Source organism: Gracilinanus agilis, chromosome 1 (assembly GCF_016433145.1).
Source record: "Gracilinanus agilis isolate LMUSP501 chromosome 1, AgileGrace, whole genome shotgun sequence".
Classification (NCBI taxonomy): Eukaryota; Metazoa; Chordata; class Mammalia; order Didelphimorphia; family Didelphidae; genus Gracilinanus; species Gracilinanus agilis.
In genome coordinates, this window is record NC_058130.1 from 550323977 (window position 1) to 550349200 (window position 25224).

Genomic DNA, 25224 nt, shown 5'->3' on the forward strand with positions numbered 1-25224 from the left:
TGAACAAACTGTGGTATATGCGGGTGATGGAATACTATTGTGCTAAAAGGAATAATAAACTGGAGGAGTTCCAGGCGAACTGGAGAGACCTCCGGGATCTGATGCAGAGCGAAAGGAGCAGAGCCAAAAGAACATTGTACACAGAGACTGATATACTGTGGTAAAATTGAATGTAATGGACTTCTGTACCAGCAGCAATGCAATGACCCAGGACAATTCTGAGGGATGTATGGTAAAGAACGCTACCTACATTCAGAGGAAGGACTGCAGGAGAGGAAACATATAAGAAAAGCAACTGCTTGAACACATGGGTTGGGGTAGAAATGATTGGGGATGTGGACTCAAAACGACCACACCAGTGCAACCACCAACAATTTGGAAATAGGTCTTGATCAAGGACACATGATAAAACCAGTGGAAATATGGGTCGGCCATGGGTGGGGGTAGTGTGAGGGGTGAAGGGGAAAGTAGGAGCATGAATCATGTAACCATGTTAAAAGTGATTATTAATAAATGTTTAAATTCAAAAAAATGAAGGACAAACAACATACATAATGTAAAAAAAACATGAATTATGTAACCATGGAAAATTTTTCTAAAAATAAAAAAATTAATTAAAAAAAACAAAGTAATCAATGCATTAAAGTTGTTACAGAAACATTCCCCAAAATGAAAGCCTAGTCTCCCCTGACATATACATCAGTGATTCCCAAAGTGGGCGCTACCGCTCCCTGATGGGTGCTGCAGTGATCCAGATCCAGGGAAGCGGTGATGGCCACAGGTGCATTTATCTTTCCTATTAATTGCTATTAAAAATTTTTAAAAATTAATTTCCAGGGGGCTAAGTAATATTTTTTCTGGAAAGGGGACGGTAGGCCAAAAAAGTTTGGGAACCACCAATATACATGGTCACTGGGTAGAGGAGACTCAGACTTTTTATGGAACACATTTGGGCAAAGGATAAGGTCACAGCTTTTGGTAATTAGAAGTCTATTTCTCCTTTCAAGTGCTTATGAAGTTATCCTTAAATATAGTTCTCTTCAGGAGGCGGCTAAGTAGTTCAGTGGATAAAGTGTTGAGCCTGGAGTCAGGAAGATCTGAGTATAAATATAGTCTCAGGTACTTACTGGCTGTGTGATCCCAGACAGGCCCCTTAATCCATTGAAGAGAGAAAGGGCAAACCACTCACTCCAGTATCTTTGCCAAGAAAATGGGGTTACAAATATTAGGACATGACTAAATGACCACATAGCTCTCTTCTGGGTTCTTAGCAAATGGCTTTGGTGAGTTTCAGTCTTTCATGGGTCAAGAGATGTTTCTAATTTTCTCAGCTAATCATATTGCACAATAAAATGAAAAATTTTTGGATTAAAAGACTAATCATCTATCTCATAAAGAGACTACAGGATATAAGCCATATTGTTTACATATTTAAAACTTCATCAAGTTCATTGATTGATTAATTGGAGAAGGGAAGAAAAGCCAACTGTTACATAATTGCAGGTTTTTAGAGTTTCTATATTTAAAATTCAAATTATTTTAACCTCTTTGCAGAATTTAAGGTATTCATTTAGAAGCCCTCACTAAAGGTTATCAAGACAAACTTGTTAAGAAGAAGAAAATTAGAGTACATATCTCCAAGTTCTATAAACGTGATCAGGTGAACCAGTACAAAACATTCACAAATAATTTTTAATTAATTGGCAGATATTATGAGCATGTGTGTTTAAAAGGCTGAACAGGATGACTCAACATCTTTTTCATCCATCTGTTTTACTTATATGTATCACATTATGTACTGGGCAGTTTATTTTAAAATTCTAATTGCAAAACGGTCTTTTAAATTGCTTTCAAAATTATGACTAAGTAACAAATGGAAAGAGGAGACAGAAATTTTAAATATTCTGTAAGTAGGATGGTTATTTGTGTTCAGAAAAGAGATTGTTAGAAATTATGGAATTTTTAAATGTTAGAAATTATATATTCCAACTCTCCTGTTTTATAGATGAAGAAACTGAAGCCTAGAGAGGTTGACTACACAACTATGAGATATCATATTTATCAGCCTATTAGGTTGGGTAAAATGATAAAAGGGGAAAATGACAAAAGTTGGAGGGGATGTGAAAAAGTGGGGACACTAATAATGCACTGTTGATCTGTGATCTGATCCAACCATTTGGAGAGCAACCTGAAATTATGCCCAGTTACAACAGTAATATACCATTTGACCTATCAATACTAACAATAAGTCTGTTTCCCAAGGTTATCATGGGGAAAGGAATAGAACCAGTATATTCTAAAATATTTATAAACAATTCTCTGTGGTAGCAAAGAACTGGAAATTGAAGGAATGTCCATCATTTGGGGAATGGTTAAACAAGTTGTGGCATATGATTGTAATGGAATACTATTTCAGGATAAGAAACAATGAGCAGGTTGATTTTAGAAAAATATGGGAAGACTTGCACAAATAATGAAGAATGAAATGAGCTGAACCAAGAGAATGTTGGATGCAGCAACAGCAATTATTTTTGAAAAATAACTGTGAATGTCCACCTCCTGGGAAAGTACTTACAAATAGAAATAGGCATGTTAAATTTTAGCTACATATGTAACACCGTATCATGCATTTGTGTATGTTTTTGTCAAATTGTACCTTCTCTAGTTCAGAGAGTGGAGGGATAGGGAAAGAGACAGTTTAGAACTTAAAATGTAATTAAAAATAAATAAAATAGTAATACTAAAAAGATATTGCAATAGGCCAGGGATCAGGTCTCCTGACTTACAAATCAGTCCTTTTTTTACTGTACCTGCTCCCATATTCCCACTCCCTTTTAGTCTCCCAAATCAGTAACTACCAGCTACCAAAAAATCTCTATATCCTACTTCCCAAACCCCTCTGTCTCTCCCTTTCTTTGCATTCATACCTTATCCTACCTCTACGATACCCCGTTCCAATATAAGCACTCCTTCTACTATGCCCTTTAGATGGCCTACTCCCTAATTTAAAACTTCCTCATATCTTAAACTTCATCTTCTCCTTTGCCTCATCTATTTTCTGGCACTCAAGGAGTTGACCTATTCCAACTCGATTGTAGGCTCTTTACTCAAATCTCTTGACCCTTTGTCAGTCAGGTCTCTCATCATGCTTTTCCAGAATCTAACTCTATTAATTCTCTTTACTGAAATCCTTCACTCCTACTCATGTACTGCTACTAAACAGAACTGGAAGGAGTATTGAAACCATGTTTTCAAGACCCACTATAAATTTATTATCTAATATCAAATGCATCCCCCACTTTAGGCAGATAATCCTTCATACTTCTCCTCAATGAACTCTATCTCATTAACCATAATGGCTGTTCAAAATGTCTTTCTCTCCTAAAATATCTCAATGGCATCACTTCTATTTACCCTCTCAGCTAAGTATCAGGCCTTATCCTTCACCAAAAAATCTTAAAGGCCTTGCTAGGGAGTTCATTTTTCTACCCTTCTCATCACGCCTGTCTCTGATATCATGCCATGTCATCCTTTACTTCAGTCTCTGATGAAATATTTATTCTCCTTTCCAAGGCCAAGACTGATATATGTGTCCTTGATCTCAACTCTTCCTTCCTTCTCCAAGAGATTGTCTCCACAGTCATCCTCAATTCTCTATTTAATCTTCCATCTCTTTTAATCTACCTATTATTTCCATGTTGCCTATAATACTCCCAAGTTATTAAAAACAATTCACTAAATATTACCATCCCCACTAATTATTCTTATATCTCTCAGTTTCTCAGTTAAGTTCCTGAAAAAGCTATTTACTTATAGAATCCTTAAAATTTATGCCTCCTCTTTTCTATTTGTTATTTAGTCATGATTTCATGATTTTAAAGACTCAGTGGCATTACAGCTTTATCCATCATGATAGGTCAATGGCCTGTTCTGTACTATTTTCTTTGTGTTATTTCTGTTGGATATTGGGAAGATAACATCATTCACTTGCTGAATAGAGAACATGAATCCGAGGGGGGAAACTTGAGACAGAGAGACTGGTTAGAAGACTACCAGGTAGTGGGCAGCTGAGTGGCTCAGTGGATTGAGAATCAGGTCCAGAAACAGGAGGTTCTGGGTTCAAATCTGACCTCAGACACTTCCTAGCTGTGTGACCCTCGGCAAGTCACTTAACCCCTATTGCCTAGGCCTTACTGCTCCTCTGCCTTAGAAGCAATACTCAGTATTGATTCTAAGATGGAAGGTAAGGATTTAAAAAATTTTTTTTAATTTTTAAAAAGAAGACTACCAGGGAAGCAGGAGAATGTTGTACATGGTAATAACAATATTGTAACAGTAATTGATTGTGAAAGACAGCTGCTCTGATCAAGACAATTAGTCAAGACACTTCTAAAGAACCCATGATGAAAAATGTTATCCGTCTCCAGAGAAGGAAACAATAAACTCTGAGTGCAGAATGAAGCATGCTTTTTTTTTTACTTTATTTTTCTTGGATTGTGTATGTATGTGTATTTTCTTTCGTAACGTGGCTGATATGGCAATGTTTTTCGTGACTTCATATGTATAATCAGTATCGTATTGCTTTCCATATGAAGGAGTGGGAGGGATGAAGGGAAGGAAAGAATTTGAAACTCAAAATTTTAAATAATAAATGTTAAACAATTTAAATGTAATTGGGAAATATGTAACAACGTAAGTAAAAAAAAAAAAACAAGAACCCTATTGCAACAGTTCAGCTGTGACAATATGAGGATCTGAAAAAGGGAGGTGGATGGTAAGAGAGAAGGGAAGTATTTAAACATATTGAATAATCACCAACTCCATTTTATTTTTTGCTATGCAAACATAGCCTCTAAGCCAATGTTAATATAGCATCAAAATGTACTATATTTGGTAAAACAACTGAAGACAAAGTGAAAAACAAATTGGTATCTGGGGACAGTATGGTAGTTTCTTAATACTGCAACAAGATTAGCTCCATAAAATGTTCTATCAAACTTCTTATTTTAAACCAATGTATACTGTGATATGTTTGGGAGATTTCCAGCCAAGATATTTAACTAACAGGCAATGAGATCTGTCAAAACAAGCTCTTTCCCCTCCCCCCTCTTTCTGTTTTGCCTCTGGACTGACTAGTGGCAAGGTCTGCCTAGTGGACAGCTGTTAACAATCCAAAGGCTATAGAGAAGATGAATGAAGTCACAAAAAAAGCATTCAAAAGTACACATAAAATCTCTTTTCTACTAAGCCCTGGATCCCCCCAATTTCTATATTAATAGAACATAAACTTCCAAAATTTATTCTAAAATTTATTCCATGACCCCTCCCAGCTTAACCGAATGTCAAGACAGGGTGTTGAAGAGAAGCTTTTTCAAAAGCAAGGCACTAAGGCTCTTTGCAAGACACCATTCTAACTGACAACCCAGCCTTATACATTCTGTCTTGAAATCAACTATATAAACATACCTCTCTCTCCTCCTCAAGACTAGTCAAATAGGAGTGGAGTATGTCACTCCTGGTTTATGGTCCAAACTGATATCTCAGATCTCAAATTGTTGCAAGTGTCCACCAGTGAATTTTCAAAAAATAAAACCAAGACATTTTGGCAAAAGAATTCGTTTCTTCACTGCTACTCCATTTTATTATCTACTGGATAAAAAAAATACAGAGAATCCCAAATAATTAATTTGGCTTAAATAATGCAGTAATTTTCCATGAAACAAATATATTTAATTTTTCCTGAATAGAATACTTCATAAGTAATTGGAAAACATTCAAAGCTGAAGGTTAAAAAAGATAAAAGATGTTATATTATAATTTCTTTTTTTATTAAGTTTATTTTAAGATGAATAAGAACTTAGAAAAGTGTAACAACACAAAAATGATCAATAAATGCTCTAATTGCCAATTAGTGAGGGAAGAAAAATATTTTAATTATATGACTAGTACTAGTACCCTGAAGGACCATATGGGTTGGCACCAGCATACCTGATTCCATTACGACTAATATGACTGATGATTATTAACAAATGACTTGCAAATAAAATTCTTAAGACCTCATTGCAAGGAACTTTGTTTGGTTTTTTATCAGTGTTGTTATTTGGTCTATCATTCAAGGACCATACTAGCTAAGTTCAGATGCACACTCACCACGAGAAGGTTGGCCAGTAGGTCATGACTTACGGATTCAACAACTTATGAAGATTGTCTGCTAAGGAATAGAGGGGTTATAATTTGCACAGATAGAGGGAGCACCCGCATTGATGAAATCATAGATTCATTAGTCCTGAAATACTATTTTCTAGCTAAGAGGTAAGTGGTTTCTCTGTTCCAAAATATGAGAGTAATAACTTCTGCTTACACAGAACTTTATGATTTAAAGAAAGCTTTGTGTACGCTATCCCATTTGACTTTTACAATAATCTCATAGGGTAAGAATTTTTTTTAATATTCTTCTTTCTTACTTTATGTTCTTAGTTTCTCCCTCCCTCCAGACTCTCCTTCATCCATTGAAAAGGCAACCAATATGATACTCATTATACATTTGAAGTCCTTCAAAACATATTTCTATATTACCCATGTTGCAAAAATATTAAAAAGCAATAAAAATAAAATAAAAATAATATGTTTCAATCTTGATTCAATTTGTCTTTTCTCTCTGGAGATGATAGCATTTTCATCATGAGTTCCTTGGAATTGTCTCAGATTGTTGTGTTGATCAGAGCAGGTAAGTCTTTAACAATTTGATCCTCATTAAAATATTACTATTACTGTATGCAATGATTCTGTTCATTTCATTTTGCATCTGTTCAGTTCATATAAGTCTTCCCAATTTTTTCTGAAACTATTTCCCTCATCATTTCTTTTACCACAATATGGCATTCCATCACAATCACATATTGCAACTTGTTCAGTCATTCCCCAATTGATGGGCATTCGCTAAATATCCAATTCTTTGCCAAAGAACTTCTATAAATATTTTTGAACATATACGTCCTTTTCCTTTTTCTTTTATCTCATTGGGAAAAAAATCTAGTAATGGAATTGCTGGTCAAAGGGTATTCTAGGAAGGCATTTTTATTATTTCCTTTTACAGAAGAGAAAAGTGAGAGTATGATTAAATGATCTGCCCAAGAATACATAACTACTAGGTAGTTTTCTAGTTAACCTGATTACACCAGATAACAGCTAGCTTTTCATCCTCTTTTAATGTTAATAGTATTCATTTTTTATTCCTGTTCTTATTCTTTTCCTTCTTCTCCTCCTCCTATTAATTATTATCACCAATTTTATCATTTTATTTTATATCAATTATATTAGTATTAATAATAATAAAAAATGGAAGAGAGGCAGAATGAAAAAGAAGTTCTCACTAATTCAAAGATCAATGAATTCTCTATACAATGACACATCACAGCCCCTCTATGACTTAGTTGCTGTGGCCAAAAACTCATTACCTGCCAGGTCAATGTGGTGATAAACCCTTCTCCCTTCTCACATAACTAGGCTTATCCTCAGACAACAAAAATTCAGTCTGTTGCCATTACCAGGCAAGTGTACAAAATCTTTTGAGATTAATAATGACATCCAGAAATAATACTTTTTAGCCTTCAAGAATCATCTCCAATTTCATCTCCATATTATGATGAAGCATTAAGGTAGGAATTCAGTGAATATTTTTATTATAATAAATGTTTTCAAAAATATAATATCATATCTTTATCACAATGCAAATATTTGCATATTTTATAATATAGACTTGCTTGCAATATATTAAAATATAAGTACATTGCCAACACTGGGGGAATGACAAAGTTAGGGAATGCTAACTAGCATGAGGTACAGCAGGGATTCTTTGTTCCTTTAGATTCCTATGATATCTGCAAAGTCCTGGTGAGGACCACAAAACATTAGTTAATTGGGTTCTGTTGATAACACTGATTGAGTTAGCACACCAGCCAGGACAATGCAACTACTCTCTCTTAGGAATTAAAGTTTCAGACTAGCTCTACTCAGAATGTCAGCTGGAGACCAGCAAGGCAAGTAACATTCTACTGTCACAAGGTAATATATAATGGAGTAAATAAAAAAACATTAATACCCTACCTCCTGGAAACACTTCAATGTAAATGACAATGAACATTAAGTTGAATAAACCTCAAGTATGTATGAAGTGGCCTGATGACATGAATGTTTTAATTATGCACCAATACTATGCCACAGCAAAACTAGAAACAGGTCATACAGGCAAGAGCATCACAATGCTTTTTGTCAATAATATCTCCAGCTATACAACAATGAAGGAAAACATTTTTTAAAAATTCAATCCTAAACTAATCTAAAATTATATGAAAGTAAACAGATTAATTTACCTATTTAGTGTCATACCTCTCAACCTACCAAAAAACTTTTTTACTGAATTAGAAAAAACTATAACAAAGTTCATTTGGAAGAACAAAAGATCAAGAATATCAAGTGAAATAATGAAAAAATGTGAAGGAAGGTGGCCTAGCAATACAAGATATTAAGCTATACTATAAAGCAGCGGTCATCAAAAAGATATGGTACTGGCTAAGAGACAGAAGGGAGGATCAGTGGAATAGACTTGGGGTAAGTGAGGTCAGCAAGACAGTATATGATAAACCCAAAGAGCCCAACTTTTGTGACAAAAATCCATTATTTGACAAAAACTGTTGGGAAAATTGGAAAACAATATGGGAGAGATTAGGTTTAGATCAACATCTCACACCCTACACCAAGATAAATTCAGAATGGGTGAATGACTTGCATATAAAGAAGGAAACTATAAGAAAATTAGCGAACATAGAATAGTATACCTGTCAGATCTATGGGAAAGGGAAAATTTTTAAACCAAACAAAAGATAGAATAAATTACAAAATGTAAAATAAATAATTTTGATTACATTAAATTAAAAAGGTTTTGTACAAACAAAAACAATGCAACCAAAATCAGAAGGGAAACAACAAACTAGGAAAAAATCTTTATAACAAAGAACTCTGACAGAGGTCTAATTACTCAAATATACAAGGGGCTAAATCAATTGTACAAAAAATCAAGCCATTCCCCAATTGATAAATGGGCAAGGGACATGAATAGGCAATTTTCATATAAAGAAATCAAAACTATTGGGGCAGCTGGGTAGCTCAGTGGATTGAGAGCCATGCCTAGAGACAGGAGGTCCTAGGTTCAAATCTGGCCTCAGACACTTCCCAGCTGTGTGACCCTGGGCAAGTCACTTGACCCCCATTGCCTACCCTTTACCACTCTTCCACCTATAAGTCAATACACAGAAATTAAGGGTTAAAATTTAAAAAACTATCAATAAGCACATGAGAAAGTGTTCTAAATATCTAATAATTAGAGAAATGCAAATCAAAACAACTCTGAGGTACCACCTCACACCTAGCAGATTGGCTAAAATGAAAGAAGGGGAGAGTAATGAATGCTGGAGGGGATGTGGCCAAATTGAAACATTAATGCATTGCTGGTGGAGTTGTGAACTGATCCAACCATTCTGGATGGCAATTTGGAATCATGCTCAAAGAGCTATAAAAGAATGCCTGCCCTTTGATCCAGCCATACAATTTCTGGGTTTGTACCCCAAAGAGATCATAGATAAACAGATTTGTACAAAAATATTTATAGCCATGTTTCTCGTGGTAGCAAAAAACTGGAAACCGAGGGTATGCCCTTCAATTGGGGAATGGCTGAACAAATTGTGGTATCTGCTGGTGATGAAATACTATTGTGCTCAAAGGAATAATAAACTGGAGGAATTCCATGTGAATTGGAAAGACCTCCAGAAATTGATGCAGAGTGAAAGGAGCAGAGCCAGAAGAACATTGTACACAGAGACTGATATACTGTGGTAAAATCGAATGTAATGGACTTCTGTACTGGCAGCAATGCAATGACCCAGGACAATTCTGAGAGATTTATGGAAAGAACTCTGACCACATTCAGAGGAAGAACTGCAGGAGTAGAAACACAGAAGTAAAACAACTGCTTGAACAAATGGGCTGATGCCAGGCATGGTTGAGGATGTAGAAACTAAATGACCACACCAATGCAACTATCAATAATATGTAAATAAGTCTTGACTGATCACACATATTAAAACCAGTAGAATGCACATTGGATATGGGGGAGGTGCTAGAAGAGGTGGGGTAAGTAAAAACACGAATCATGTAACCATGGAAAATTTTTCTAAAAAAATAAAATAAACCTAAAAAAAAAGAAAAGAAAGTAAACAGAAATTAAAGAGTTATTTACATTTAAAGATGGTAGAACTAAAGAACCTAAAATCTTTGTAAATCTAAACTTAGCAAAAACACTAGCAATGTGACCTATTAGTGAAATGGATAGCAAAAATAATAACTATAATATCAAATGATCTTGAAGAGGAAATGAGCATTCAACAAATGAAATTTTTAGAAACATTTTTTGAGTTTGAGAGCATGAATCCAATAAATAAAAACTATCTCTATGGTTATCAAACCCCAAATGTGTTCAATCTTATTTGGTATCATAAAGTAGAGTCAGGCCTGGTGAGAACTTTGATAGGTGATGCATGGGAATACCAAGTGCTATGGGCTTTTCCTTGGGCAACTAGGTGGAATAGTGGATAGAGTGCTGAATCTGGAGTCAGGAAGACCTAAGTTCAAATCTAGCCTCAGACAACTTAATAACTGTGTGGCCCTGGAGAAGTCACTTAAACTCTATCTACCCCAGTTTCCTGAGCTGTAAGATAGGATTAATAATAGGATAAGGTTGTTGCAAGGATCAAATGAGATGTTTTTAAAGTACCTAGTACAGTACCTGGCAGGTATTAAATAAATTATTCCCTTTTCTCCCCCAAAACATATAGTCATTTTTAAAAGCCAGAATCTGCTACAAGATTTCACAGATTTCACAAGATTTCACAGAACAAAATTTCCCAATATCCCACAATATTTCACAGAAGGCATATAGACTTTTGAGCATTATAATACAATAGGATATGCCACCCTGATATGGACCACAGGTAGAAGTATTTCAGAATAATCCTAAGAGCAGGTATCAAGTATCCCCATGGCAGAAGCAGCTTAAAAATCCTATTAAAAACCTGCAGTAAGACATATGAAGAAACTTACATATTGTGTTACCTATTTAAAAACAATAAAAAGAAAACTATGGAATGGAAACCAGAAAATAAAAGTAGGTCAGAAGTATTCAACATCCATAATCAACAATTTGAGGTCAATTCAAAAGGTGAAGATATTACATGCAGTCAAAGCAGCTCATTAAGCAAAATAAAAAATTCATCGATCATAAAATGTACTTTAGATCTGGAGAAACAAAGAAATTAAAGAAGAGACACTCTAAAAAGAAAATAATGTAGAAATTTCCTGATCACATGGGATCAAAAGAAGTCCAATGCAACAAAATTTCAAGGCTGAATGAGAAAAAAGAAAGCTTATACACTATTAATACATTGAATGTCTGAATGGCTAAGAAATGGTAAATGACAAAAAAAAATCTAGCTTCTCTACAAAATTTGAAAGTGGTAGCTCTCAATGAGAGCCACAATTATTGGCTTGAAGCCAAAGTGGCACCTGGATAGCTAGCAAAGCACTTTTCCAACATTCTCTCTGGTGTGAGTGTGACCCCATCAATCTTGACAGAAGGAACTAGAAATTTATTACCAAAGGACAAGAAAACTCATGACCTCTCCAAAAGAGGCCAACTTTTGGGTACTTTATACAAAGCACTCACAGCTTGCCTCACCCCCCCAAAATCCATATAAACTCTCAAGAAATCTATACTGAATGAGGAGAAAAGCAGAGATGCCCCACACTTTTAGGAGTGTAAAGATCAACTCGTTATTGATTCAGTCACTATTGAACAAGCCACCCCAAAGCACTATAACATTGGCATTACCTTTATCGGTTCTTGAAAAGTCTTTGACTCACTCCATCACTAATGAGTTATTCATGTTCTCCAAATATAGGAAAGAAATCCAAGCACAGTGAGAGTGCTAAAATATTCTAGGTCCACATGGAAAGCTACCATGCCACCAACACATTAATGTCAAGAACAATCAACATAAAATATGACTCCTAGGGACACAAGTTATGGTTGCTATAACTCTGCCTGGCCTTTAATCTATTATCCTCACTCCTAACTACAACTGAGCATGGCTTTAAGGCCAAAGATGGAGTAAAAACAAAAGGTCATATCAATCACTCAATGTGCATGTATGACATCACAGGTGGTCCAAGGGATAGAGTGAGTGTCACTGGACCTGGAGTCAGGAAGACTCATCCTCCTGAGTTCAAATCTGGCCTCAGACACACTGGCTGTGGGACCTCCTGTTAGCCACTTAATCCTGTTTACCTCATTGTCCTCATCTGTAAAATGAGCTGGAGAAGGAAATGGCAAACCACTCCAGTGTCTTTACCTAGAAAACCCCAAATAAGATCCTAAAGAGTAAGATGTTACTGAAATGACTGAATAACAACATTTGTAAAGTGATCTTTATAAGTACCTTGGTCTTCTCTAACCATAACATATTATGCACTAGGCTATAAGGAGACAGCCGAAGCTATATGTGTTAAGAGCTTGACTATCATACTGAAGTCAAAGCTTAATAGGAATATTAATAGGAACTTAATAGGAAGAGCAGATTTAATTCAACTAATATCTATACTACCAATTATATATATATATGCATATATATGTATATAGATATATATATTTGCCACAGTAAAATATACATAGTCCTCTAGGGTGTTAATGAAACACAAGACTCATCATTCCAAGATAACTATAGGAAGATTAATAACTCACCAAAAAAGAGGAAGATTGATATACTCTCAGCATACTGATAAGCAGGTTAAAACTTAAAGAAATACTTTGGGGAAGCTGTAAAAATTTAGTGTCTCAGAATGAAATAAGCAGAACCAGGAGAACATTATACACAGTAACTAAAACGTTATAGGACAGATCAAATGTAATATACTGTGCTACTAATAGCAATGCAATGATCCAGGAAAACTCTGAGGGATTTATGACAAAGAACGCTATTCACATCTAGAGAAAGAATTATGAGAATAGAAATCCAGAAGGAAATATATGATTTATCACTTGTTTATATGGATATATAATTTGGGATTTTGGTTTTAAAAGATTACTCTATTACAAAAATGATTAATATGGAAAAAAGATTTGAGTGAAATTGCTTGTCAACTCTGGGAGGGGAGAGGGAAAAGGTGATGAAGACAACAAGAATCATATAACCATGGGGAAAATGTTTAAAATAAAAAGTATATATAATTTCAATAAAATTTAGCAACTACTAGTAGGAAGAGGAAACTGTAGAAATTAAAATTAATATTTAATAACAAAGTATTATATTTTATAAAGTTTATTAATAATAACTAAAGTAAGACACCTAGCTAATCCAGCCCGATCAGGAAAGCAAAAGAGAAAGAGGGAGGAGCTACAGAACTTATAAAAATGTGACCATGCAAATGGGGACAAAGAGAAAAGCATTTTGGGGTAATTTAGTTTTAGGGGTTCAAGATATTTCTAACTATACAAAACCAAGTTGCCAGAATTATACACAAGAATCTAGCTATCCTTCATAATAACAAATCTCTGATTTACCCATAGAAATTCAAAATTACCTTGGGAATTCGGCAAATAAACTATAACAGAACTAGAGAATCATTACAAATAACTTTGGGCCACAATCACATAGATGCAATATTTGACCCATAAAAACTTTTAAACATTCATAGAAATCACCATACCCAGTACATGTAATCTTTGAACTATAGGAAATGAGAAGGTTTTGAAAGAGAAATAATTAGTAGGAGAAATTGAAACAGGAAAGGATACCCATAGCTACCTCCATCCTGTCTGCTACTACAATTGTCCCAAAGAAGATTTTAATAAATCTACAGATGATTGCAAATATTAAAACACCAAAAAAAAACACTTTCTTCATTTGTTCCACAATGAGCATAGTAGTAAATATAAAAGAATGACAGAAAAATTGTGACACGTTTTATATAAAATCTATTTATAAAGAAGAGGTGAACAAGATAGCAATGAAAATGAGTAGGAGAAGGAGGAAGTGAGAGAAAGAGGAGGAAGAGAAGAAAAAGGAAAGGGAGGAGGAGGAGGAAAAGGAAGAGGAGAGGTCTTTAAGGTTTGCAAATTTCTTTCCTCACCTGGTAGATTGTGCAGTATTTACTATCATTTTAAAGGTAAGAAAACAGGAACCCAAAGAGGTTTTCTAACTTACACATCAATACCCAACTGCTGTTGAGCTCAAAACCTGAATTCACCTCTTCTGATTGAAATTCACTGCTCATTCCTCTACAGTGTTTGTCTGTAAACCTTGCCTTAGGGAACCTCAAAACATTCTACTCCTTTTAGCTTTCTTTTCCTCTCCCACATTGAACCACTGAAATCTATTCTCAGCTAATGCTTTACAGCAGTGTTTGGTATTAGAAGACAAAAACTCAAAGATGAAGCTTTGAAATCTGTGGCTAACCTCAAGCCAGCTTCAAGACGAAGACTGCACATACACTGAAGATACAAAAATATTTCATTAGCTTCATCTCTAGATCTGGCATAAGTGCAGATAAGGAATGATCACTAATTAAAAAAGAATCATTGGAATATTTATCAGACTGGACAGGGATGCTTATTCAAAATTTTTAGAATAAAATGATAAGACATTTCACTATAATCAATCAGCCAATCAATAAGAATTTATTGTGTTTCCTATGTGTCAGACACTGTGCTAAACATCAAGAATTCAACAAGGAATCAAACAGTCTCTGCCTTTAAGAAACTCAAATTCTATTGGAGGAAACAATGTGTATGGCCATAGCTGCATTTAAAATATGCAGAAATCAAATATAGGTAACCTTTAAGGAGGTTGTAGGTGCAGCTGGTGGGACCGTGAAAGTCCTCATTATTGCCTAGAATAGTATTTGAACAATTTTTCTACAGTGTTTCACAAATATCTTTTTTATGGCCTTAAGAATGCTAGAGGGAAGGTGAGATGTTGTGGGGAGAGTCATCTCTAACAACAGAAAAGCAGAAATCTTACTTTTCTGAACCATCCATTGCCAAGAAGTCATGGGTTTTGCTCCTGAATGCTCCAGTTAGATTTACCCCATGCCTCAAGCTACACTCCTTCTTAAACCTAAATAGCTTTAATCAACCAGTCATTTCCAATTGAGCACCTCATTGTGCCCAGCACTATCTCAGAAATAATTGGTATACAGTGCTTTAGCTATAGTCAAGAAGATCTGAGTAAACCTCCTGAATTTTCTCATTAGCTGTATTACCCTGGTTAATTCCCTTAATCTTACCTTCAGTTTCCTCATCTGAAAAACTGAAATAATAGTACCTACTTTCTAGTGCACGTACACACACACAAATACACACACATAGATAGTGCTTTGTAAACTTAAAGATCTATGTAAATGTCAGCTATTATTATTTATCAGGAATGAGATTAGCAATAAAAGAGTGTGTACATGAGGATAGCCTTAGCCCTGTTCTTAAGTTAACTCAAATCTCATAGGCAACTGCTGATGGACAAGTATCATCTTTGGTGACTAGATTCAGAAATACCATATTTGCAGACTATATAAATCTAGAAAGGACAGCTCACACATTATAAGACAAGAGTCGGGATAAATGATCTTGGCAGGCTAGCTAGAATGTTTTCCTGAATAAAATAAGATCAAATCTAATTGAGATAAATATAAAGTATTACCTTGGTTTAGAAAAAAGCTTCAAAAATCAAGAGTTTGAATAAAATTGTAGGAATCCAGATTCTAGGCACGTTAGCAAACTTATGGCACAAGTGCCAAAGAGGGAACTCACAGCCCTCTCTGTGGGCATGTGCCCTGTTGCCCCAGCAGAGTTCTTCAGAGTTCATTACTAAAAAGACAGAGGGATGTGGGGCCAGGCTGCTCCCCTCCTTCTATCCATGCAGTTTGCAGTTTGGGCATTCAGTTGCTAGAAGGTTTGCCATTGCTGCTCTAGGCATTAGGGCAACCCCAATTGTACCATTCTTTGCATTTGGCACACTGTATAACTTTTAAACAAAAGATATTTGTATGAGCCTATTAAAGATGAAGGGGCATTATTGATTTTAATTCTCTCTGGCCAGAAACATATCAATCTAACATTTAGAGGTAGTTGGGTGGATACTGCTGTTTTTCCACTGATAACGAGAAATAAGGAAAAAAGAAGCTCTTACACTCCATGAACACTGCTCTTGGCATGAGTCCCTTGGCTGGAGGGAAATGAAATCACAATAGCAGATAGTGTAACTTGTGAAATAAGGTAACGAATTAAACCTTGATTGATGTTAGTCCAGTACAGTAATTTCTTTAGTTGATATCCGGCTGTAGGCTGGTATGATAGACCTCACCAGCAGAATGATGACAGTTATAATATAATCTGACTGCTTCTTAATCTTGTAAACAGTAAATTGGTTTATTAACTATTTTCAACACAAAGAAGGGAAGGAGGGCCAGGGAATGGATTCTCTAAATTTAGTTCCTCTAATTCTCCTCCCTCCAGTCTACGGATTTTTCACAAAATCTTCTTCTGGTCTTCTTGTTACCTCTTCTATGCTCTCTGTCTTGCACCCCAAACCCTGTCTAGCTTCCTGACCTATTGGCCCTCCAAACATTGATAGTGGACGAGTTTATAGTTCATCAGGAATGGATAGGGTGAGGTAAATAATGGAATCACCCTAGTGGGCCCAGCCAAATATGGCCAAAACTTCACTTCCAGACAGACTGGTCACTGGGCTTTTTTTTAAACCCTTACCTTCTGCCTTGGAGCCAATTTGGCTCCAAGGCAGATTTGGCTCCAAGGCAGAAGAGTGGTAAGGGTAGGCAAATGGGGGTTAAGTGACTTGCCCAGAGTCACACAGCTGGGAAGTGTCTGAGGCCAGATTTGAACCTAGGACCTCCCGTCTCTAGGTCTGGCTCTCAATCCTCTGTGCTACCCAGCTGCCCCCAATCACTGGGCTCTTGTTGACTTCTTCTTAGCTAGGATGAAATTCTCTTATGTCACTAGATCACAGGAATTCAGTTGATGGAAACAGGTAAAATCAGAGGAAACAGGTTCTCTCTCTCAAAGACATGATGGTCAGGTGTATGATTCCCAGGAACAGGACCAATGATTTCCCAAAGAAAGTCTGGTAACCAAAGGCAGGAAGTGCTCTCTCTCCAAACTCTCAGAGACAGGAACACTCCCCCCAACTGTCTCTGTGAGTCTCCTTTTATATGTTCCTCATACTCTGTAGAATCTGTCCTGTTTAGTTCCATTCATGAGCCAAACCCTACACAGACCTTTTGCTTTGCAAAGTCATGCACAGACCTTTGTAACGATCCTATCTGTCTCTCTATTCTTCACTTGGTATACATTTTAACAAATAGGAAATTCTAATGTTATTCTAGCCAATGTGCAAAAATGCATGCAATTATGTTAAAACATTGTTCTTCCTTATATTGACCAATATTCTTTAAGGAAATTCTTATAATTCATTTTAAAAGAGATATATTTAAAATCAGTTCTGCCTCCTGACTCCTGATAAATATCTTTGTACTGAGATCAAAGTCTTAAGGCCAGCTAGTTGTCAAGCACCAATAAAAATAGCAAACAAAACACATACAAAATCTAACTTACCCAAGTTGAGTATAGGACAGAAGTTGTTTCCTTTTTTTTTCCTTTGTATCCCCAGGACCCAGCACAGTATCTTGTATATAATAAATGCTTATAGAGTGAGTATTGAATTTCCAGACAACTTCTAGGGAAACCTATGCTCATCTCTGAAGGATTTTTCATTTTAGGATGATATAGCAAACCTTGGTTGGTCCATTGATGTTTCCATCCGATGACATAAAAGCAAGAAAAGTTATGTTAAATCTGTATCTATTGAGACTGACTAATAAACCAGAAAGATTTGCCCAGTGGGCTTTTTAAAAGGGAGTTATTCAATGATACATGTACAACGCAATGGAATTGCTCATCAGCTTTTGGAGGAGGGAGGGAGAAGGGGAGAGAAAGAACATGAATCATGGAACCATGGAAAAATATTCTAATTTAAGAAAAAAGAAAAATAATAAAGAAAAAATAAAATAAAAGTTATTCTACCACTGCCTCTTCCTTTTTTGACTGTGAGGTAAGTAATTCACTTTCCAAATGTCCCATGAAAGGATGAAGGAAAGGATACTTAACCTCTGTCTGGCTTAATTTCCTCATCTGCAAAACTGGGAAGATAATAATCCTACTTTCCAGAATCATTATCAGGATGAAATAATATCTGAAACCTTATAGAATTGTTATATTGAATATACTGAAGGAGAACTAGGAGAGTGAGGAGACTCAAAACCATTCCATATAAGGATTTATTGAAAGAACTGAAAAATATTTCACTTGGAAGGAGAAGAAAGAGGGAAAGGTGCTTTATTAAACTTTTACAAAAATTATCTCAGTTCATCTTTGCAACCACCCTACCAGGATTGCTAGATCCTGTTATTGCTATCATGGTAAGGGCTATTATTCTCCACATTTTTCAGGTGAAGAAACTGATTCAGGCAAAAGTTAAATGAATTGACTAGGGTCACATAACTTTTTAAATGTCTAAGGCCAGACTTGAAATCAGGACTTTCTGATTCCAGGCCCGGGATTACAGAATGACAGAATCTCAAAAAGAAAAGATTTAGATGGAAAATAACCACTCCCATAAAATATTTGAAGAGTTATCCTCATAGAGTAGGATTAGATTGGCCCTGCTTGCTTCTGAAGAACAAAACTAGAAGTAATGAGTTAGACATTACAAAAGAAGTAGCTTTTAACCTAATATGCTGAAAATGGAATAAGTTGTGCTGGGGCAAAGTGACTGGGGCCCCATTTCCCTTTAAGTCTTCAAAGAGGAGTTTGGATAGCAATAACTTTAAAGTTCATAAAATACTTGACTAATAATAATAACTAGCACTTATATAGTAGTTTAAGGCTTGCAAAATTATTTACTCATATCTCATTTTGTCCTTCCAACTACCCTGGGAGGTACGTGCTATTATTATCTCCTTTTACAGATAAGGAGTCTGAGACAGATTTTAAGGCTAGTCCATGGTAACAGATATTAAGCATGTGAGAATGTATTTGAACTCAGGTCTTCCTGACTCCAAGCCCTGCACTCTGTCCTTCATACCAGATAACTACCTCTGCTCTCACTTGATCCTTAGAACTACAATGTAAGGTAAGTAATGCTGGATTATCCCTATGTGGTAGGTAAGAAATTAAGGATTAGAGAAGTTAAAAATCTTGCCGAGGGAATTGCCCCAATCTCTCGTAAACTTCTGGTCAAACGTAGGTTCCATGATACCACACTACCAAAGGATAGTCATTTGTTAGAAATAATTACATTAGAAATTATATCTAGAAATCTATAGATGGGGTTCATGCTTTGAGTGGATATTTAGATGACTTTGTAGCTGAAGTTCCTATGTCATTCTATATTTCTAGGAGGATAAACATTATTCTGCAGTCATCTGTCATTTACTCCTTAGTGGGAAAGAAAAAATGATAATAAGTTTGAAGGTGATGAGGAGAGAGCCTGAGAATCCTGGGTATTTGGAATGAAAAAAAGAGCAGAATCATAGGAAAAGGAAGATAAATAGGAGCCTGGAAGTTCAAAATAAATCGCCTAATTGACAATTTTCCCAGGAGCTGTCTCTTATATATAAAGATAACACTACCCAGCAGCAAAATATATAACTCCCTTAAGGATCCCTGACCTTCATCCTGCTCTGCTCCATATTAACCCTCCAAGTATAGCCCAAAGGCCACCGCCATTAGATACCAACATCATTAGACAGGTATTTCAGGTCTCTGCTGCTCCTCTCTCTCTGCATCATCCTGAAAAAAGCTTAATGAAGGAAAAAGAAAAAAGAAAGAGACTATAGAGGGATGACCCAGGAAGTAGAAGAGGTTAGCTCTCTTATTCTTATCCTTAACCCATTTGTTATGGTCCTGGTACCAAACAATTTCACCCCAGTCTCTTTCTGAGACTCCCACTGGTCCCAACCCCACCCCCCCAACTTAAGAAATTCTGGATTAACCAAAAAAACAGAAAAATGCCTTCTCCACAATTTACATTTTTTAAAAACCAGGTTTCAAAATCATCCAACTATACAACTTGCCAGGAAAAAAAATGAAAACTATATCATTAAAAACTATTCAAATTAACTGTCTATAATTGTTGCTGATGCTTGGCAGACTATATTTACCCTTCACCTGCAGCAATTCAGTACTGTATTAGGGGCAAGTTTTAATAACTCAAGCCATTAGGATTCTTACCGGAGGTACAATTATACTAGTCAGCAAGCCTGGCACTGGCTCCATATTCCTAATTCACACATTTGGGATATTCAAAAATATTCTGATTTTTAAACAAAAATATGGCCTATTATGCATTATGTGCTAAAATATGTTGTGCTGGTAACTTTGGCAGGAAGTCATCTGAGCATGTCAGACACACACAGAAAAAGAACCTTTCAAATGTGAGTACAAGTATCATACAAATTAGTGATTAAGATATTCTATTATAATCAGGCCTATTCTTTACCCTGATTTTAAAGGTTCACAGAGAATGAGATGTTCATGGTTTACCCTGTTGAATTCTCTAGTATGTCTGTTCTTCCTGGCATTGAAACTATAAGAAAAGAAACATTTGGTTCATTTCTCTTCCCCTTATCATATCCTGTAGTCTGTGCCTAAATAATGAGTAGCCATACCTTTGGATTCATCCTTTTTTTGATCCCAGGAGATAATTTTATTAGCCATCCTTCATTTCTGCTTAGCCAAATTATATTTAGCTCTTCTATGTTCCACTTAAAATCAGTTTCTTCCATTTTTTTAGTTGTTCTGGGTTGCTTATCTTAAAACTCCCCTTGACTTTGAGTTTCCAGGTGCATCGCAAATAGCCTTAGTCATTTACTGAGATTTTCATTGTAGCATTTATCAGCTTCAATAGCAGCTGTAACACTGAAAGGAAGTCTCTTGTAAAACCTTTTCTGATAGAAAGTGGCAACTATCCAGACCAGTATTCTATAGCCAAAAGGTACTTTTTGTGGAATCATTTGAAAAACTCTTACCCCTAAAAGTAATGGGGACTGAATATCTCTCCATTTGTATAATATCAGGAATTGACTGGACACAACTACTCTCTCCTTTATAGAATCTGGCATTGACCCTGCATATTCCTAAGAATGATTTTAATTCTGACTCTTCTTATTAGTTATTCAGTGTTCAATGTAAATGAGACGTGAATATAATTTCCCCAAGAAAACATCTTTCCAAACAGTTCTTGATGAAACTATTATAATTTCTCTAGTGGAAAGCAGGGAGAGGAGGGGAGAAGAGGAATTAGAAGTGGTTCAAACCCTCTTCTTTGCCCTTACCTTGACCTCTAATCCCTCAACCCCTCGATTTGTTTCCAGGCCATTATCCCTTTCATTAGTTCCACTTTCCTCTCTTCCCCATCTTGACCCCTGGGTGAACCAATCTGGCTTTACCTTGTTCTCTTTAGGTTGTTTGCACACTTATCCTGTCTCTATTCTTGCCAGATCAAACCTTATCCTTAGATTACTCCCATCTCTGCCTTTGTTCCTAGCCGTGTGCTGCTGAAAGAAGGTGAAGAAAATCCTGAAATAATTCTGACCAGAATCACAGAAAATGTATGCTATATAATCTGATCAGAGTCAACACTGACTGAATGGATGTGATGATCCCTCTCCTTTCAGACAGATTAACCAGATAAGGAGCTTCTACCATATGACTAGGATTTTCCTTAAAATGACTGTTACTCTCATTCTCCTCAGGAGCTCAGACCTTCATGAGCTTTGGATAATTTGTGACCCAAGACCCACCAAGGCTATGGGTTCATGTTGACTGGGCTAGACAAAAGGAATATTTTCACACTGTCTCATTACCTCCTTCTTCCCTCCATTGGGGAAGGTGCTCAGTGGGCTTTCCAGACATTGTCCAAATCCATTCTTGGAACATTCCCATGATATCAGGAGCAGTTCATTTGGATGTGGCAAGGGAAATCAATTAAACAAGAAACCCAAAGTTATTCCATAAATGAAGTGGCCATTTCTGATGACACACAGCTCAAAGTAAGGTTTCTGTACATAATATATGTGGAATATTATGAACATTCTACAAGTTAGTCAGGCATTGTGGAAACCATGGTAAACACTAAGAATCCCAATAGCAAGAGCCTTTGGCTGACTCATCTTCAAAGGAAACTGAAAGGTGAGGCCCGTAAAATGTTGGAGGCTCTGAGTGACTGACACACATTTCCACAGTACTGGGTGAAATGAGTTGAATAATTTTTTTGTCTAGTATATTAACAATCTGTTACTTTCCCCCCACGTCAAACTATTATGGCCTAAAAAAATCTAAATTCTCACTTCTAGTTATCCCCTTCTTGAACCTTGTTTTGGTCCTTATTTTGATTTTTCTTCTGCTTTAGACACTGTCACAGATGTCTGGCCCCTTTCAGCACCATAATCTCAATTCCTACTTCTTCATATTGACTTGTTTGTGCTGATTCTCCCAGGCCCTATCTGCAGAAGAACTTCATAGCTATGGTGGTATGTCCTATACCAGCAGCTCCCCTAGTTGAAGAACCTCTTTAAGTTGTCACTGAGGAAACCAATCACCCAGAGCTAAGGCACTCACTAAGATTAACTAATTTAAAGAATCACTGGATCTTTGAATTGGAAGAAAATTCTGAAGCTCTGTAGTCCAACTTGTAGCTGACCTAGAATGCTTCCCTATCCCTGGATACATCATAGGATGACAGATTTAAAGTGAGAAGAGACCTCAGAAGTCATATAGTCTAGCTATGTTCAATTAGGGACTAGAAAAACTAGATTGAAAGAGAAAAAAAAAAAACAAGTTTCCACTTGAAGATCAATTCAGGTTCCCAAGTTGTTCGGAAAACTACTTAGGAAGTCTTCAGAGTGGATACAAAAGTAATGTTGGAAGATTTGCTGTATTCACATGCAAATAGACCTATTCTATTACCTTTCCAGGTCTCCACACCAATCAGAGCTTGGGCATTCAAGTTTGTGCTTAACTGCAAACACAAGATGGTGAAAGACATGGTACCAGTGTCACCCAAGATAAGCCCATGAAAAGTTTACTTCTATGGCTTTATGATTCTATTCTGTATTCATAACCCCAAATTTAGGCTGAATTCTGGTATATGAAAGGAATAGAATATTATTGTACTCTAAAAATTTAGGGAAATGATTGTTTGATTAAAGATATTTTATTTCCCCAATTTCATATAATAACAATTTTCAACCTATGTTTTCTGAAATTATAGAAACAGATTATTTCAAAGAGATAAGGAAAGAATTGTATGAACTGATGAAAGTGAAATTAACAGAGCCAGAACTTTAATATCAATATTGAAAAAATTGAATGAATTACAAAAAAAGAATGAATAATTCAGAAAGACTTAAGAATTCTAATCAACTAAGTGGTCAGCTATGATCCCAGAAAACTGATTAAAAAGGATACTGCCCAATTCATGGATTCAGAACAGATAGATAATAAAGTAATGTGTAGAATAAGAAAAAATTTTGAGCACAACTAATAAAGAAATTTGTTTTACTTAACTATGCTTATGTGATACAAGAGTTGTACTTCTTTTATCTTATCCATTTTTCCACCAGTTGAGGAGTTGAGGAGGATGGAAATTAAAAACTGATGGCTATTAATCATTTCTTAGTATCTTCCACATTGCTGCCTGGTCATACCTAAATGTAGATATATATATAGAGAGAGATGGAGGATAAAGGAAATTATGCCAAAATAAAATTACTGGTCCCTTCAAATATTTACATTGAAAACTGACTATGTTTATTGACATTTCTAAAAATTGCTACCACTTATACAGTCTGCCTCTTCTATGTATTAACCATATTACAGTATAAAGAATTCTGAATTCCAAGTTAGAACACTTAGTTTTGAATCCCTGCTTCACCATTAACTGCATATTCATGAACAAGTCATTTAGTCTCTTATTCTGAGCTTCCTCATGTGTAAAATTGGGATAATAATACTTCCTTTCTACTTTACTGAGTTGTTGCAAGAAGAGTACTTTGGGACACTATATAAATGTATGTTATTTTATTAGCTTAGTTTTAAATTTTTATACTATTTTTAGATGATAAGATGCTGAAAGAATCAAGTTATCCCTTTGTCTCTTTACAAGCATCCAGGAAGAAATAATTCAAACATCATGGAGCTACAGTCAGTATCATACAAAATTTAGCAACTTCCAAGTAGAGGACTTGAAAATAATACTCCAGATAGCAAAGGAGCTAGGATTTTTTTAATTTTTTTAAACCCTAATATCTTTTATATATATTCTTCTATATTAATTTTATTTGTTACAGGGCTAGGCAATGGGGGTTAAGTGACTTGCCCAAGGTCACACAGCTAGGAAGTGTCTGAGGCCAGATTTGAACCTAGGACCTCCTTTCTCTAGGCCTGGCTCTCAATCCACTGAGCCATCCAGCTGCCCCCAGGAGCTAGGATTATAATCAAGAGTAAACCAGCCAGCAAAACTGAGTACAGTTCTTTGGAGGGGGAGAAATATTTAATAAAATAGAGAATTTTCACTCATTCCTGATGAAATTATCAGAGCCAAATAGAAAATTTAAATTAAAACACAAGACTCAAGAGCATCAAAAAAAAAGATAAACATGAAAGAATAATCACAAGGAAATCGATGAAGTTATAACTCCTCAGAACTTTATCATTATTTGGGCAGTTAGGAGTCTACACAGACAAGAGAGCACGAATGGACAGCTAGGTGGCTCCATACATAAAGAGAAAGGCCTGGAGATGAGAGGTTCTGGGTTCAAATATGACCTAAGATACTTTCTAGCTGTATGACCCTAGGCAAGTCTTTTAACTTCATTTGCCTAACCCTTGCCCTTCTGTCTTATAGTTGTTACCAGGACAGAAAGTAAGAGTTGTGGGATATTTTTTTGTTTGTTAAAGAAATGACAAATGGTGAAGGTGTTGAGAGAAAATGGGTATATTAATTAAACATTGGTAGAATAATGAACTAGTCTAATTATTATGGA

At 35.8% G+C, this 25224-nt stretch overlaps 1 protein-coding gene across 1 annotated transcript in view; it reads right to left on the reverse strand.

Annotated features, from left to right (window-relative positions):
- The window catches only part of AKAIN1 (A-kinase anchor inhibitor 1), a 55016-nt gene extending 31791 nt beyond the window's left edge, over nucleotides 1-23225 (reverse strand). Inside the window, exon 1 of the mRNA XM_044683106.1 lies at nucleotides 23147-23225. Within this exon, the coding sequence (XP_044539041.1) occupies nucleotides 23147-23225 (79 nt within the window). The remainder of the gene's footprint in view (nucleotides 1-23146) is intronic.
- Between the last annotated feature and the right edge of the window lie 1999 nt (nucleotides 23226-25224).